The following is a 13,446-nucleotide window of genomic DNA, read 5'->3' on the forward strand; positions in this document are numbered from 1 at the left end:
GCTTAAAAGTGTAACTCAGTGTGAGCATTAGAGGGTTGGTGTTAAAGTGTTTGAAGCTAGTATTTTAGCGTTGCCTCCATGCTCGAAGCTGACACTATTTACTTCCACAAAAGACGCGTGCTAATGGTTTTACATTAATGTTGGCTTTTACAACCAACGCTAATAAATCATATTTAGTGTAGATCTGACCGATGCAAACTCTCACATTACTAATTTTAATGATGATCGAGTTAGATTATATGTTCATATGGCCTCGATTTTAGTCAAAAATACAACCTTTGAACAACTTAGCCAAAGTTAGCCATTCGACGACTTTGTCATATTTTTCAACAAGAGTTAAAAGACTTTAGGTTTGAATTTCTTAGTCTAAGCTTTGAGATTCCTACCTTCGGCTTCGACCCATATTAAGAATTTGGTAAAATTTTGGGTTAAAACTTAGTCATGTGGACCATGGTGGGGGAGTTTGTCTTAATGGTTAATCGTGATTGGGATAATGTGGTTAATCTTTTTTTTGATAAACCACTTATTTTAAAAAAGCATGGCCTTAAAATTAATAATTAGGTTGTGTGTAATTGTGTTGAATAAAGGCATTTGTAACAAACTTTATGCAAATAATTATCTTGTCAGAACAAACCAATACAATCAGGCACTAAGTAAATGATTAATGGTGGCCTACAGCTACAAGTCTACAACGGTGTTTCTTTGTCTCTTTTCTTCCCTTCTTGTGGCCGTTGCAGAAACATAATAGGCAACAGTGAACAATCCGTGAATGAAACATAAAATCCCTCCAATTGATAGAAAACGATGGTTTGATATCCCACAAGATTCTCTTGATCTTGAGTTGGCTAATGTGCCTATGATAAGCATGGAGAATGCAACTGCTAATACTATCCTGCAAAGAACAACCACATTCAGTAACTAGCATATCAAATTTTAAGCTCTTCAATTAAGCAATGATTTGGTAGATATTTTGAAGATTTTTTTTGGAATTTAACATCTCTTACAAAGTCAGGAACTTGAAACATATATAATCCTAGAAAGAGTAATAAGTTCAATTAACTTGAGACCAAATTGGTAGAATGAGTTTTATATGGTGCAAAGCAAATTTTTTGACTTGAGCGTCTGTTTATTTTTCATTTGGGGGGTTGTATGAGAAATTAAAATAACACATTGAGTTAAAAAATAAAATATTTTCACATGAAACCTAACTGGAATACAAATCGGCTTGCATGATATGGAATTTAGACGATAACCATAGAAGGTACACTTCTCCCGATTGAGAAGAATTATGGAGAACCGAAGAGCACAATAAATGATGTTGAAAACTTATAGTGTATTTGAATCAGTTTTTTTTTTCTTCATAAGAATCAATTATCAAACATAAGCCACTCATGCAAGCTTCTTCTCAAAATTTATTTTGATTTTAAGGGTTTAACAAATTGCACTTACCACGAGAAAGTAAGAAAACCAAATGTTAATTGTCTATTGGCCGTGGAACTTTGGTACTCTTCCTTGGACCACATGCAAATGCACCCACCAAGCAAGTGAGCAATTGCATGAGCAAAGGCCAAGAGAATGGCAGCAGCAAGTCCTAGTTTGAAAGCATGATAGCTTGGGTCCCTGCACTCGAACACCCACATCTTCAAATCCTTCACCTGTTTTCATCCCAAAAAAATATCAAATACTTGTCAATGTTCTCAACAATGGAACCTTAATTGAGATATGCATGTTTCCTTTGGAATTACCTTGTTTTGGGCTATCTCTGCTTGAATTCCAAGTATTCCAGCAACAACATCCATGACCATGAGAAGAATGCAGACAAGGAAGCCATAATTTCTAACCATTCTGCTAAAATTCAAATAAGGTGCAGTAAAGGATGTTAGCTGCTGCCTTGTTCTTAACTCCTCACTTTAATAGTGAAGCACTATCTATCATCTCTAATGGAGGAATAAGAATAAAGATTGGGCCAGGTAATTTGCAGTGTGTCTATTATTATATATGAGAGAAATTAGCTGTGATATTAAAAGCTTCTTTTGTCTTCATATTTTACTTTATTCTTCTCCTGTATTTCCCCTTTCTAATATTCCTTCCATGAGGGACACAGAAAGCAGAGTTTCACCATTAAGAAAAGGAAAAATTCGTGGAAATGGAACCAAATTACAGTAAGAGCTTCCATTCCATACTTTGAATTTCGTAATTGACTTAATTGCACTTTAGTTCCATTGTTACTGTGATTGTGCATAGTAGTCTCAGTGTTATAAAATGAGTGATTGGAGTCTCGTTGTTTGCATTTTGGTTCTTTCGTCTCTATTCCTTTCAAAAACTAACATTTTTACTTATGTGACATAAGGGAATGATACGACATGTGATATATAATCTTAGGGGCCTTATGATATAGCATTTTTCAATGATCTTTCCCTGTATTTACGAGCGAATTCAATTTTCCTCACTCAGCAAGAAAAAAACTTATTTAATGTCTCCACAAATGTAAACTTTTTGGTTTTGGTCTTCGCTTAAGGACGAAACTCCGGTAAGTTTGTCGTCTATTATATGTCAAATTTTTAAGGTTTGATTTGACCTGCCAACATTATTACAAGTTCATTTAACAGAAGATGTCATCTTAAACGAACCAATAGGCTAACGGCCTAATAGGTCTTTCTCCATATTATTTTTATTTTTAAATAATATTATTCTAGTTTTAAAAAATTATTATAATAGTATAGTATTATCCTCGATTAAGAAATGAGGATTAGACGTAGCCTTCGGTTGGTAAAGGTTGAACCATAATACATCACTGCGTGAATTTTTTTCTACCTTTACCTCTTTTTTACTTTTCAGCATTTCAATTTGTTGTTATACTTGATTACATTCTAATTTTTTATTAACGCTTATGACACGTGTGAATTTTCAGTTTACACATTTTAATTTAACCATATATTGTTACAAACCTAATTCACTCCTCTTAAATTACTATCTAGTGTACCAACGAGTGGTTGGTTCAAGTGGTACACTTTTTGTCACGTTTAAATTATTCCTCTTCAATGAATGCTTGATTCCCAAGAAGGTATGAGGTTCGAGTCTTATGAATGGAAAAAGTCTCACTGGAATGTTAGCCCTACCATGATGTGGATGTTCACAGCTCGAACAAGATTTCGTCCGAAAAAGAACACCGGTCTTACACAAAATATTCCTATCTAGTATTTAAAAACAGATCATAATATTTACCCCTTTAAATAACTATCTGGTGTTTAAAAACAGATCATAATATTTATTACTTTTTTTTATAAAAACAAAATAAAATAGAAAACTTTATTTAAGAAAGATGAAAACACTTGTTGCATTACAACTTTCTGGAATAGCGAATGGAGTTGGCACTTTCTAGAACGAACACCATCCTTCTCTGTTCTACGAGAATACAACCAACTCTGCCATTTCTAAAACCAGGGCCGGTCTCGACATTTTGGAGGCCCTGAGCAAATAATAAAAATGAATCCCTAATAATTATTTTAAAAGAACATTATCTATTTAAATTGTAAATATCATAACAACTTCAAAAATATGTGACTAAAAGTTTCCCGATGAATCAAAAAAAATATTTGACTAAAAAAAAATTAGTGGTCCAAAAATAAACTCTTGAGGTATTGGGCCAAAGTGCCAAACAAAAAAAATCCGTTTGTGGGTCTGTCAAAGTGGGTTAGTGTGCCAAAGTGCCAAACAAAAAAAAAATTGGGGCCCCATCTTTTTGGAGGCCCTGGGCTGTGCGCCTGCCTGCACAGGCCCAGGGTCGGCCTTGTCTAAAACGCAACGCTTTTCAATTCATTCTTTTCAATTCTGACTCACCCAAAAATGGCAGCATATCGATGGAAAAGCTTTGACGAGAACGAAGACCGCCCCTCCAAGCCTCGCCGCTTCGGCCTCACCGAGATGCGAAGCCCCCATTACTCTCTCTTCAGCCACAACGTTCTTCAGGTAACCGTAACCCCCATCATTTTCAATGTGGTTGAATTCAGCATAGCTAAGTGTTTAGCCTTACAATTTCGTCTCTTTACTTGTTAATCTAAACGTTTTATGTGCAAGAATTTGTACGCAATGTCCTAGACATTTGGTATAACATCTGTCCAATGGTTTCCAGAATTTCAAAGGTTATCTTTCAATCGGATAACCTGGGACTTGTTGAAGCTTGCAGTGGACAAAGAGAAAATGGTGAGATCCATGCAATAATTCAAGATATTAGAAGTTGGAAGCGGAATTATCCTAATTGGACTTTTACCTGGACACACAGGAAGGGGAATGAGTGTGCACACCCGCTTGCCAGTATGGCAATGTGCAGAACCATTCCCCCCAACTGGTGCTCACAAATTTCGACTGCAATTGGAAGGGCTTTGGAGAGGGATATGGTAAACGCACCGGTAAAGGGAGCCATAGAGCCATCGGTAAAGTAGTCAATTCAATAAATAGATCAATTCAAATGTTCCTGATGGGCCTCGTTGAACGAGGCCTAGCCTAGAGACCCGCCACGGGGCGGGCAACCCTCTGGGCGCTGCCCTTCTTGGGGCTCGCCCAGTTCAGAAGGTGATGAGAGTGACCAAAAGCTTTGTATTATTTGTCAAATAGAGTGTTTTCCTAAAAAAAAAATTGTGGAGCTTAAGCCAAAGAACCATGATTTTTAAGGAAAAAAACATATATAATATATTAAATAAATATGTTGTTTAAATAAAAATATAAAAGTCTTTTCTTTTTTTATCATTTGATATTTTGAAGTTAATTGTGCGAGAATTAAACCGGTTAGCTTTTAGCTTTCAATCAAGTTACTAAATACATATTTCCAAACATAATATAATATATTTAATAGCCATAGTACTCAATAAGTTATTTTCTGTGAAGAAAAAAAATAGTACTCAATAAGTTATAGCTATTGCATATGTTGACCATTTATTATAGAGGTGTATGCTGCAATTACATAAAAATCTTTTAAACTACCAAATATCTCATTATCTAAGGCAGCAACACCGCAGACCAGGAGTAGGAAAACCAATAGAACAACGTCCTCCTTCTGGGTAACCCATTTCCCTACACTGTACGTAGCATTGGTGAAGATCTTTGCAATTTCCTATGCATATATCAATCTCCGCACAAATCGTTAGTCCTACACCAAGAACAAAGTTAATTTAATAAAAATAATTCACTTCAATATCCTAACATATGTTCTGAAACATTCAAAATATTAGTTGTTTATATATATATATATATATATATATATATTGTTGGGAGCAATAATAGAAAGGAGAGAAGAGAGAAAGAAAAATCACACAGGAGTTTTTAACGTGGTTCGGAACACAATGTGTGTACCTACGTCCACGGCTACACTAGGTAGTAATATTTCTTTTGGTGTGTATAATGCTTACAATGAGGTGCTTATATATAGTAGGAGTAAGTCAACCTCCTCCTTATTCTAAGCGATGTGAGACTTACAAATATACTACATAAGCGATGTGGGACTACAAATAGACTACATAACATAACAATTCTCCCACTTGGAGTCTAATTGTAGTACTTCTTGTAAACAATAAGCTAATCTGCTCTCCACCTAGTGTAGCGCTTTCGTCTTCAATTATCCTCGAAGGCCAGCTGAGGCAATGCAAAGCCTCAGCTTATCAGCTGTAACAGTCTTGGTCAACATATCAGCTGGATTCTCTGATCCTAAGATCTTCAACAGAGATAATTCTTCATCATTGATAAGTTCTCTGATGAAGTGATACTTCATCTGTATGTGCTTGCATCTGAAGTGAAAGACAGGATTTTTTGCAAGGCAAATAGCACTTTGACTGTCACTAAACAATGGAGGAACATCTTGTTCTTTTCCCAATTCTTTGAGAAAATTCTTCAGCCATATCATCTCCTTTGCTGCTTCTGAAATGGCAACATATTCTGATTCAGTGGTTGAGAGAGCAACTCTATTTTGAAGTTTAGACTTCCAACTCACAGCAGTTCCTCCTAAGGTGAAAATATAACATGTGGTGCTTTTTCCACCATCTGAGTCTCCTCCTAGATCTGCATCAGAAAACCCCTGTAAAGTGAGATCATTTCTTCTAAAGCATAGACACATTCTTGAAGAACCCTTCAGATATCTCAGTATCCACTTTACACCTTCCCAATGCTCCTTTCCAGGATTTGACATGAATCTGCTGACAACTCCCACAGCATGTGCTATATCAGGTCTTGTACAAACCATAGCATACATCAAGCTCCCTACTGCAGATGCATAAGGAACTGTTGACATGTAACTTTCTTCTTCATCTGTTTGTGGGGACTGCTTCTTTGAAAACTTTAAGTGATTTCCCAAAGGGGTGCTTCTGGTATTGGCATCTCCAACATTGAATCTGTCCAGTAATTTTTCAACATATTTCTCTTGGGACAACTTCAGAACACCTTCTGATCTATTTCTGGAAATCCTCATACCAAGGATTTGTTTGGCTGGACCAAGATCCTTCATCTCAAAGTTTTTTGACATCTGTTGCTTCAACCTGTTAATTTCAATCATATTTGATCCTGCTATCAACATGTCATCAACATACAAAGCAAGAATAATATAACTGTCAGCAAATTTCTTAACATAGCAACAATGATCCATGTCACATCTATTAAAACCTGAGTTGCTCATAAACTCATTAAACTTCTTGTTTCAGACCGTACAAGCTTTTGTGAAGCTTGCATACAAGATTCTTCATGCCTGGAACTTCAAAACCTTCAGGTTGTGTCATATAAATCTCTTCTTCCAAATCACCATGTAGGAATGCAGTTTTAACATCTAACTGCTCCAAGTGAAGGTTCTCTGCAGCTACAATACTCAGGATAACTCTTATAGTGGTCATTTTGACAACTGGAGAAAAAATCTCTGTGAAGTCAATTCCTTGCTTCTGCTGAAACCCTTTCACTACAAGTCTTGCCTTGTACCTTCTACTGCCATCAGATTCTTCCTTCAGTCTATAGACCCATCTGTTCTGTAGAGCTTTCTTTCCTTTTGGTAACTTGGTCAGAGACCATGTTCCATTCTTCTGAAGGGACGTCATCTCGTCTTTCATTGCTAGCTCCCACTTGATAGAGTCATTCCCCTGCATGGCTTCACCAAAATATTCTGGCTCTCCAGCATCAGTTAACAACAGATAATTCAACGAAGGAGAATACCTTTGTGGTGCTTTCGGTGTTCTTGTAGATCTCCTCACTTGAGTTATAGGAGTTTCAATTACTGATGTTGGCTCTTGTTCCAGCTCAACTTCTACCTCATCATCCTCGTTCTCGGGATTAATCTGGTTTCTTTTGGCTACATCACTTTCTGAAATTTCTTCCAATGCCACTCTTTCAGAAAGTTCCAACTGTTTACTTGAACTCATAGATTCTGCAGAAGACCTGTCTTTATAAAGCACACTTTCATTAAAAGTAACATTTCTGCTTCTAATGATTTTCCTGTTTTGTTCATCCCAAAACCTGTAGCCATACATATCAGACCCATAACCAATAAAGAAACATTTTATGGCCTTGGGGTCCAATTTGTCTCTCCTATCGGAGTCTATAAGAACATAAGAGACACAACCGAAGACTTTCAAATGTGAAAGACTTACCTCCTTTCCAGACCATACCTCTTCAGGCAACTGATAATCCAAGGGAACAGATGGTCCCCGATTTATCAGGTAAGCTGCTGTATTAATGGCATCTGCCCAAAACATTTTTGGCAACCCGGACTGGATTCGCATACATCTAGCCCTTTCGTTCAAGGTCCTGTTCATTCTTTCCGCGACACCATTTTGCTCAGGTGTACCTGGTATTGTCTTGATCATTCTGATCCCATTTTCTGAACAAAACTTTTTGAACTCCTGGCTGTCATACTCCCCGCCATTATCAGATTTCAGACTCTTAATCTTCAAGCCTGTCTGATTTTCAACTTCTGTTTTCCACCCTTTAAACACAGAAAACACATCAGATTTATTTTTGAGAAAATAAACCCATACATTTCTTGTTGAGTCATCTATGAAGGTGACATAATAGCGTGAACCTCCAAGAGATTTCACTGGGGCTGGACCCCACACATCTGTATGCACCAATTCGAGCTTTTCTGATTTTGATTTCCTGTCTGCTTTTGAGAAGCTGACTTTTCTCTGTTTCCCCAAAATGCAATGCTCACAAACGCCAAGATCAACATGCTTCAAATTTGACACCTTACCCTTTGATGCCATGATCTTCATTCCTTTTTCACTCATGTGCCCAAGTCTTTGATGCCATATAGATGAGCTATTGATAGCTTCAGTTACTGCTATCATGTCCTCCTTTGCAACCATATAAAGGGAGCCTCGTTTCTTTCCTCGAGCTATAACCAGATTGCCTTTCGTCACCTTCCAAGCTCCACCCCCAAAAGTGGTGTGATAACCCTCATCATCCAACTGGCCTATAGAGATCAAATTTCTCTTTATTCCAGGGACATGTCTGACATTATGCAATGTCCAGAGAGTTCCATTAGAGGATCTGATATCAATATCACCTCTTCCCACAATATCAAGTGGTTTTCCATCTGCAAGATAAACATTTCCAAACTTTCCACATATATAGTTAGATAATAATTCTTTTGAAGGAATAGTATGAAAAGATGCACCTGAATCAATAACCCATGAATCAACAGGACTATCCAAGCTGCAAATTAATGCGTCTGCTACTTCCTCAGTTGCTGCATTAGCAGATTCATCATCATCTTGCCTCTTTTGGTAATTTTTCTTCTTCCTTGGGGCTTTGCATTGATTGGTGAAGTGACCTTTTCTGTCACAATTCCAGCAAGTGATGTCATTCCTGACTCTTGTCTGACTTCTGCCTCTTGATTTTGATCTGCCTCGGCCTTGGCTTTGATTGTGACTCTTCTGGCTACCTCTTCCTCTACTTTCAGTATTCAATGCTGAACCGGAAGTGTTTGAAGACTCTCCTGAATCTTTCCTGCGAATATCTTCGCTTAAGATCAGGTCTATGATGTCATCAAACTTCAGCTTGTTATCCCTTGCGGAGTTACTAACCGCAGTGACAGTTGCAGCCCAACTATTCGGTAAGGATTGTAACAGACTCAAGGCCATCAATTCGTCGTCAAAGGTAATCTTCACTGACGATAGTTGTGAAATAATTGTATTAAAGCTATTAATGTGTTCAGTTACAGAGTTACCTTCTCCCATTCTGAGATTGAATAGACGTCGTATCAGATGTACTTTATTGGCGGCAGATGGCTTCTCGTACATATTTGATAATGCCTTCATCAGATCTGCAGTAGTCTTCTCATTCACAATGTTGAAGGCAACATTTTTGGATAACGTCAATCTGATCACACCAAGGGCCTGTCGATCTAACAGATCCCAGTCTTCCTGCTTCATGTCGTTTGACTTCTTCCCTGTCAAGGGTTGATACAACTTCTTTTGGTACAGATAGTCCTCCATCTGCATCTTCCAAAACCCGAAGTCTCTGCCATCGAACCTCTCGATCTTCACCTTCCCTTCTTCTAGCGCCATTGCTCCCACTTCTTCCTCTAAACTGAGGATCTATCCCACGAACCTAAAGCTCTTGATACCAGTTGTTGGGAGCAATAATAGAAAGGAGAGAAGAGAGAAAGAAAAATCACACAGGAGTTTTTAACGTGGTTCGGAACACATTGTGTGTACCTACGTCCACGGCTACACTAGGTAGTAATATTTCTTTTGGTGTGTATAATGCTTACAATGAGGTGCTTATATATAGTAGGAGTAAGTCAACCTCCTCCTTATTCTAAGCGATGTGGGACTTACAAATATACTACATAAGCGATGTGGGACTACAAATAGACTACATAACATAACATATATATATATATCACCTGGTAAACATCATGTTGAATCACACTCATCACAATCATGTTAAAAAAAACCTTGCGGATCTGGGTATATATTCTTTCAAAAAGGAAGACTTTATTATTTATCTTGAGATTTGCAGGCCGATATATAGGATCTTAAAATTCATAAACATAAAAAAATACTTTTAAAAAATCATGTTGAATCACACTCATCTGGCAACACAAGTTTGAACTTTTAAATCAATAGAAAAGAACATGAATAGAATAAATCATATTCGACTTTGAGTTTGTAAATTGTTCATTAGAAAGCTACAATTGATAAATCAATTTTTTTACTACATACCTGAAACTAAAACAAAAGCCAGGCATAAAACTAGGATATGAGATGGATTGACACGTAGAGCCATTTTAAAGGATTTCAACTTTTATTATTTTTCTCAATGGTTTTCTCATTATATATAATGGATCATATGTGAGATGATTTCTAGATAAGAATGAAATAAGTAAAATTAAATATTATTATATTATATATTATACTATATTATATCATATAAAAAATTATTTTTGTGTAATATAATATATTATATTATCATTTTAACATATTAAAATATCTCGAATATAGTATATAATAATATTATAATGATTGCTATATTCAATAGAATTTATAATAACCTAAATGTAGGTTGCGATAAAAACGTATTTAATAAATTATTCAAATATTTTACACATACATAAATATTAAGTTATTTAGTAGAATAATGCCATCGAACATTTTCTTGATACTTGATATTTCTTAAATATTTTAAATAATAGAGCACTATATTTAGTTATACAATATATCAATAGCTAATTAATAATATTATTTATTTTAAAATGAATAATATCATTAATGCATTATCAAATGAATAACTCATTTGTCATAATATTTTTATTAGTATATTAATAATATATATATATATATCAATCAATCATTATATAAAAGTAAACATAACTCAATCTTTACATTTTAAGTTTTTAACTATATTGATGAACTTACATGTAAAAAACTAAATTGATGGACTTTTTTTTTGAAAGAAATTGATGGAATTTTTTACTATTCACTATATTGAAAGTCAATTGAAAAATGTTTAAATTTTTCATTTTCCAAGTTGGTAACCATATTTGTTTTCAATTTCTCATTTTAAAAAATTATTTTTAATTAATTACTCATCACAACTTGAGAAACAATATACAAAATAAAATAAGAACATGTAAAAGTAAAAATTTATTGATTAATGAAATTCTAGTTGACTGTTAAAAAAAAGTAAAACTTATTGACCGTCACATTAATAAAAATATTAATTAGTTTTTAATTACCTTTAATATTATTCTTTATATTAGTTATTAACCGTAAATATTTTAAATTTCTAATATTTAAAATTTAATATTACTATTATTTAAATTTTTTGTTATTAATCACAATTGGAAGAAAAATATAATAGTAATAATTAGAAGAAGAAGAAGAAGAAAAATTAACTTGATCTTTACATGAATAAAATATTAAGGGTTAGTTTAAGTGGTAAGAGTTAGGGGACATAAATGTTGGATGCGATGAAGGGTGAAAGTTTCAGGGTTCAAACCTGAGGAGGGACTAATTTACTAATACTAATAACAACTAAAAAATTTCTATTAAAAAAACTAGTTATTAATAATCCTTTATATTAATTACTAATTTTAAAGATTTTCATGTTCTCTTATATTAAAAAAATATATATATATACATAATTATATTTTGTTTATATGTCTCGGTTTCGCTCTCTTTTACCTTCCTCTGCTAGGGCTTCATACCTTATCCTTGGCTTACAACGACTCAAGCACTTGTCCAGTGGTGGCTTATCTCAGCCAAAGATGTGACTGGCGATGGAGGTCCGATGTGCGAGAGCGACAGTGCGGATCGAGACATTGGAAATATGAGTTTGCCAAGCCATTATTTACCCTCTTCATCGATGGGATTCTTGAAATAGCTATGCAGCCATGAACCTGGGGATAGACAAGGTTGTTGTTCCTATGTTCTTAGTTGTCTACATTTTAGCTAAGTTGTTTTATGTATCAAGATGTGGGACAAGATGTTATATCATCTCTGTACAACATATGTCCCTGCATAGCTGCTGTTTGTGACGTGAATGTTCTAGAAGCTTTGGATTATTTTACGTGATCAACAAGCTAGGGTTGTTGAAAGAGCTTCCGCGTGTTATCAGGGAATATATCGAGTGTAATCCAATCTGCAGAAGAGGATTTAATTTGGTTTGAATTGTGAAAGTTTATATCTTTTTTTTTTCAAATCTTAACTGAAAAGATTTGTTACTAGTTTGAGAAGATTTACTTCATGTTTGTGTTATGGACTCTGAGGTTGTTCAAGCCCGTTGAAGACAAGGCCTGAAGAACTACTATATAAGAAGACCTAAACCTAGCTGCTGGAAGACGAGCTTTGACTATAAGAGTGTAGGGTTTTGTTATTGTGAGTATTTTTTTTTGTCCCTACCTTAGCTGTTTCACTGTTATTCCTGGGCTAAGGTTTTGGGTGTGTTAGTTGTTTGTTTTCTCTTCAATCTTATTGTATGGGATCAATCACTGTGGCAGTGATTGTGAGAGAAAGTGAGAGGGTCTCTCATACTTAGGGGAGGACTTCGTCTCTTTACTTGTTAATCTAAACGTTTTATGTGCAAGAATTTGTACGCAATGTCCTAGACATTTGGTATAACATCTATCCAACGGTTTTCAAAATTTCAAAGGTTATCTTTCAATCGGATAACCTGGGACTTGTTGAAGCTTGCAGGGGACAAAGAGAAAATGGTGAGATCCATGCAATAATTCAAGATATCAAAAGTTGGAAGCGGAATTATCCCAATTGGACTTTTACTTGGACACACAGGAAGGGGAATGAATGTGCACACCAGCTTGCCAGTATGGCTCTGTGCATAACCATTCCCCCCACTTGGTGCTCACAAATTCGGACTGCAATTGGAAGGGCTTTGGAGAGGGATATGGTAAACGCATCGGTAAAGGAAGCCATAGAGCCATCGGTAAAGTAGTCACCGGCGGGGGCTCATCGAAATCGATGGGGGCATTACCACAACACCAAAGTCACCGCCTTTCGATGGCGGTTTGGTGGGGGCGAGGCGGAATTGCAAGCAAAGGCACCATACACTTGAATTTGATGCATTAGTTGTGACTCCGGCGAGGAGCTTCGTCAGGAAAGTGGTGGACCGGAGCAGCAACACAACCACGACACGAAAGCCACCGCCTTTCGGTGATACTCCGGCAAGGGTTAGTGAGAATGGCCCGGAAACACACTGCTACGACATCGAGCCATCATTCTTCGGCGGTGACCTGGCGAGAGCGTCAATGACTGAACTTTTCCCTTTCTGTATATTTTGTGGTCAAAGAATCAAAATTAAATTAACCCACAAGATCATTAATATTTTCCTATCTAGTGTTTAAAAACAGATCATAATATTTATTACTTTTAAAACCATATAAAAACAAATTAAAGCACACGTGTAGCAACCTCCTTGAAAGCAAACACTTGTTGCATTACAACATTCTGGAATAGT

General features: G+C 35.8%; 1 protein-coding gene across 1 annotated transcript; it reads right to left on the reverse strand.

The window, feature by feature from the left end:
• Positions 1-602: 602 nt before the first annotated feature.
• LOC130714060 (protein DESIGUAL 2) lies at positions 603-1,927 on the reverse strand. Its single transcript, XM_057563915.1, has 3 exons — positions 1,746-1,927; positions 1,450-1,655; positions 603-892 (listed from the first exon to the last, which is right to left on the reverse strand). The coding sequence occupies exons 1-3, from the start codon at positions 1,842-1,844 to the stop codon at positions 679-681; spliced, it is 519 nt and encodes a 172-aa protein (XP_057419898.1). The 5' UTR covers positions 1,845-1,927; the 3' UTR covers positions 603-678.
• Positions 1,928-13,446: the final 11,519 nt, after the last annotated feature.

The sequence above is a fragment of the Lotus japonicus genome, chromosome 4 (genome assembly GCF_012489685.1).
Source record: "Lotus japonicus ecotype B-129 chromosome 4, LjGifu_v1.2".
Classification (NCBI taxonomy): Eukaryota; Viridiplantae; Streptophyta; class Magnoliopsida; order Fabales; family Fabaceae; genus Lotus; species Lotus japonicus.

Coding starts and splice junctions, on each gene's coding strand:
- LOC130714060 (XM_057563915.1), bottom strand. CDS start 1,844: ATGGTTAGAAATTATGGCTTCCTTGTCTGCATTCTTCTCATGGTCATG. Junction 1,656..1,745: donor CAGAGATAGCCCAAAACAAG/GTAATTCCAAAG, acceptor GGATGAAAACAG/GTGAAGGATTTGAAGATGTG. Junction 893..1,449: donor GGTTTTCTTACTTTCTCGTG/GTAAGTGCAATT, acceptor TGTTCTTTGCAG/GATAGTATTAGCAGTTGCAT.